Raw genomic sequence first — 4,471 nt, 5'->3', positions numbered from 1 at the left:
AAAAAAAAAAAAAAATTTAAAAAGGCTTGGCCGATATTTTTTTGCCGATTCCGATACTTTGAAAATGACGTGATCGGACCCGATCCATCCCGATCGATCGGGACATCTCCAATTATAAATTTCTTAAAAACGATAGCAGCACAAACAAAACTTTACAGCACAAACGATTGACATCATTTTTCTATAAATTTGCGTCTGATGGGGGGCCAACTTCACGGAGGTAGTCCAATCTGATCCTAGGCCACATGCAAGGTGAAAAGAGTTAATACTGATGTCACTTGGGGGCGGGCTGACTGTGCAGCTAATTTATAAAAAGGCCCTTGTGACATCAATTAACCAAGCGCAGTCGGCAAAGCAGTACATAGCTCACCTACGCCTTGCATTCTGGCCTTTGTCACGCTGCACAATTAACAATGAGTTGGCTGTTGAAGAACCTGGTTCTGCCCCTGATGCTTCTGTGCTTTTGGGGGCAAGGAGCACAAGCTTGCTTATGTTTTCCGTTGCACCCGCAGGAGGCATTTTGCCAATCGGCTGTTGGTATGTTGAACCTTTTAAGTTGTAATCGAACCAATTCCCTCCTTCTCAGTGAGTCCAGAAGATGCACACAATAGCAAATGCTTTAGCGTTTTGTGACTTTTCAAATGTGTCATCAAATTTTTCTATTCCTGAGATGTTTTTGTGTGAAGCAGCCATGTTGATTAGAAGATGTGGAGGAACTCAGATTTTGCCATTTCATCTTGATGTCCACTTTGCTACGTGACAAAATGATGTTTAAAGGACTTAATTGTAATCTTGACTTTTAAAATAAAATCTGGCAAACTGAAATGTATAAGTAGGGAGTGACAGGTGTTGCTCATGACTAATTAGTACTTTGTAGTATTTAATTAAACTTCAAAGATGTGCATGTGAAAAAAACTTTCCTGTATTTTTAGTCATCACTGCAAAGGTTCTCAATAAGGAAGTTGACAACAACCTGATAGGTGATGAATTCAACCAACCTGTCAAGTATGAAATCAAAGTGACCAAGGTAAAAGTTTTATGAAAGTATGTATTTGCATGTTTGAAAATTCAAGCCGAACTGATCTTGTTTGTTTTCCCAGATCTTTAAAGGTCCTAGAACCCACATTCATGCCATCTCCACTGTATCCAGTGCTTTATTTTGTGGTGTCAATCTCATCGAGGACAAGGAATATCTAATCATGAGTATACACATTTTCAAGTATTTACTCCTGTTGCCTTTCATTTTCTTTTTGCAGTACAGGTTACGATGTACTCTACTTTGTGACGCACGAGTCTCGTCTACCATTTTGTCTCCACTTTTTTTTGGTTTTTGTCGCACAAACTGTACCTAATTGTACCTCACAATATATATATATATATATATGTGTATGTGTAATTTTTTAAAAAACATTTCTTTATTAACATATTGTTCAGCTTCACAGATGGCAAACAATTGTGCTTTTTGAATCTTTTTACTTCGATTTTGACATTTTGTAAAGCTGTAACACGCACATGTACACGTCTGTTCAAAACGACACGCATTTTAACAATTAAACCCTCGACACAAAACGATTGGTGTTCAAACGTCCATCTAGTCTGATGAATTTGTACATTTAGTCGATTAAATTAGCCTAATGTGCTTGACAAAAGTCCGCTAGCTTAAATGCTAATGTATTTACTAGGGTTGTTCCGATCATGTTTTTTTGCTCCCGATCCGATTGCTTTTTTTTTTTTTTTTTTTTCTGCTCTGGATTCAATCCCAATCATTCCCGATAATTTTTCCCGATCATATACATTTTGGCAATGCATTAAGAAAAAAATGAAATAAAACTGACGAATATATACATTCAACATTCAGTACATAAGTACTGTATTTGTTTATTATGACAATAAATCCTCAAGATGGCATTTACATTATTAACATTCTGTGAGAGGGATCCACGGATAGAAAGACATGTGACTTTGTATATTGTGACTAAATATTGCCATCTAGTGTATTTGTTGAGCTTTCAGTAAATGATATTGTAGCCATTTAACTTCGGCCCAAATGCATGATGGGAAGTGACTGTCGTGGTACCAATTGATATATCTTCTCTGCGTTGGGAAATAACAAAGGGTGTTGAGAAAAAGATCAACTACTACGTTTCTTCCCCACATTGCTTCCCACGAGTATTGTAATCTTTGGGAGAGGGATTGTAAGGCTTTAGCTATTTTAAAAAAATCTCCAAAGGCTGCCAAAATTATCTCTACTCATTTTACGCTGCATTTTAGCTCTATATACTGCATGGGTAAAACTGCGCCATTATAGATTGAACGCGACAATGCGTGAGTGGGTCGTGCAGCGCATGTGTTAATTGCGTTAAATTTTTTAACGTGATAAATGTAAAAAATATTCTCGCCGTTAACGCAATAAATTTGATAACCCTACCTTAAGCTTAGACTCTGGAAGAGTGTAACACATTATGTCGGTAACGTTAAATACAATTAGAAAACGATTTAATTAAAATATAAATATATTAAAAAAAGGAATGTCCGATATTTTTTTGCCGATTCCGATACTTTGAAAATGACGTGATCGGACCCGAACACATCTCTAGTATTTACAATGGGGTACCGCACACTACTTGTCACTTCCGCTCATTAATATTCATGACGTTAGCTTCTGTGGCTCTGCTGTTAGCTAAGGGAGGGACAAGCTCTTGTTTGTCCCCAATAGGAAATGAATGGGAATAATGTACGGCGGAGATGTTTACAGAGCTAAACCTACCAATTCTGTCCGAAAATGATGTCCCTGGTGCCTAATTTACTGGTAAAATGTGGAAGAACATACAAATGTTCAGTTAGAGATGGCTTGTGTCGACGGCTGAAAGATGGGGGGGAAAAACGAGCAGACTCAAGCTTCCCTTAGCTTTTTTTTATCGACACCTTTTTCGATTCTTGGTTAAAAGCAAAAAAAAAAATAAAAATGTGCAGATTTTTTTAATGTAAATTTAAAAGCAAAAAAAACGTGCAGGTAGCATTTATTTTACGTAAATATTGAGAACTCTGAGGCTAGTCAGTAAGGAAATTGGCGGCCGCCATATGTAAACAGCTTTTTTTCGTTAAATTCTTGTGAATAAATGCTTAAATCCCTGAATTTGTTTTACGTTCAGATCTATAGTCTCGATTCTTGGTTAAAAGCAAAAAAAAGCTGCAGGTTGCATTTATTTATGTAGATATTGCGAACTATGAGGCTAGTCTGTCATTCAATGTGGCGGCCGCCATACGTAAAGAGCTTTTTCCGTTAAATTCTTGTGAATAAATGTTTAAATCCCCAAATTCTTTATAAATATGGACGCAAGTCTCGATTCTTGGTTGAAAGCAAAAAAAGGTGCAGGTGCAAGTATAATGCTAATCCCGTAGCGACCAATTTCTACCATTGATTTTTAAAAAAAAAAAAAAATTTTTCTTTTCTCTCAACATTTCAAAATGCATGCATGGTATGAAAAATATAAGAATTACCGTGAATCCTCGAACAAATCACTCCTGAGACAATCTTTCCTGTTTGTATGCAGTACAGATTTCGTACTTTTTCCAATCTAAATCCATGTTGGATCGCTGCGTGCGTGTTTGAGAATAAATCCTATTGATGCTAGGTGTGGGGAAGGCGTGGCACAGTGTCAGCGCTCCATGTCCCGTCAATATATTATGAAGTCTATGGTGCTTGTCAATTTTCATTCGAAATAGATGGATATTTAGAGACTAACATTTTTTGTATACGTCAACTAAAACTGGATGAAAACTTGAGGCTAATTTAATCAACAAAAACTAGACTGAGACACGCATTTTGAGATGACCAAGACTTATAAGTATTATCGTCCATAAGACGGGTGAAAGTTAAAAGGGCAGCCAAAAACACTATGCCCTAATCCCATTTTCTTGCTCTCTTGTCTTTCCAGCGAGACCGCCTCTGGATGGCACGCTGCACATCAACTTGTGCGAATTCTCCCAGTCGTGGGAGACCTTGAGCAAAACGCAAAAGAACCTGCTACAGCATTATGGAAGAGGCTGTGATTGCAAGGTACGGTCGTTAACCCTAACCCAATGGTGAAATTGAGTTTCTAGCTTTCTGGTGTTTTTCCGACCATGTTTTTAATTTTTGCCCTTGGTTTACCTTTAGATCACACCCTGCTACTCCCTCCCGTGCGGCTTTGGCTCCTCACAATGCTGGTGGACAGACTTTATAACTCCGACGTCCAGCTACAACCAGACCCGAAATTACGCTTGCGTCAAGCAAATTGACGGTTCTTGTGCGTGGCAACCGGGGTATCCATGACTTGTCACGTAATTCAAGTACTGACCCAAAACAACATTGGGGGGCAGCAATGTGTCATCTTTATCTTCTACGGTGACAGTTTAGCCAATTCAAAAACGTACACGCTTCCGTGTAAATGTTGGGCCAATCGGTTAAACATTAAAGACATTCCAAAAA

The 4,471-nt window shown here is 38.0% G+C and overlaps 1 protein-coding gene across 1 annotated transcript; it reads left to right on the top strand.

The window, feature by feature from the left end:
- Positions 1-328: 328 nt before the first annotated feature.
- On the top strand, positions 329-4,471 carry LOC130904704 (metalloproteinase inhibitor 2-like). The gene is made up of 5 exons (XM_057817649.1): positions 329-537; positions 933-1,027; positions 1,101-1,203; positions 3,939-4,060; positions 4,160-4,471. Exons 1-5 carry the CDS (start codon positions 414-416, stop codon positions 4,313-4,315), a joined length of 600 nt encoding a protein of 199 aa, XP_057673632.1. The 5' UTR covers positions 329-413; the 3' UTR covers positions 4,316-4,471.

This window comes from Corythoichthys intestinalis, chromosome 16 (assembly GCF_030265065.1).
Source record: "Corythoichthys intestinalis isolate RoL2023-P3 chromosome 16, ASM3026506v1, whole genome shotgun sequence".
Taxonomy (NCBI): domain Eukaryota; kingdom Metazoa; phylum Chordata; class Actinopteri; order Syngnathiformes; family Syngnathidae; genus Corythoichthys; species Corythoichthys intestinalis.
This window is presented reverse-complemented; position numbering and strand designations above follow the sequence as displayed.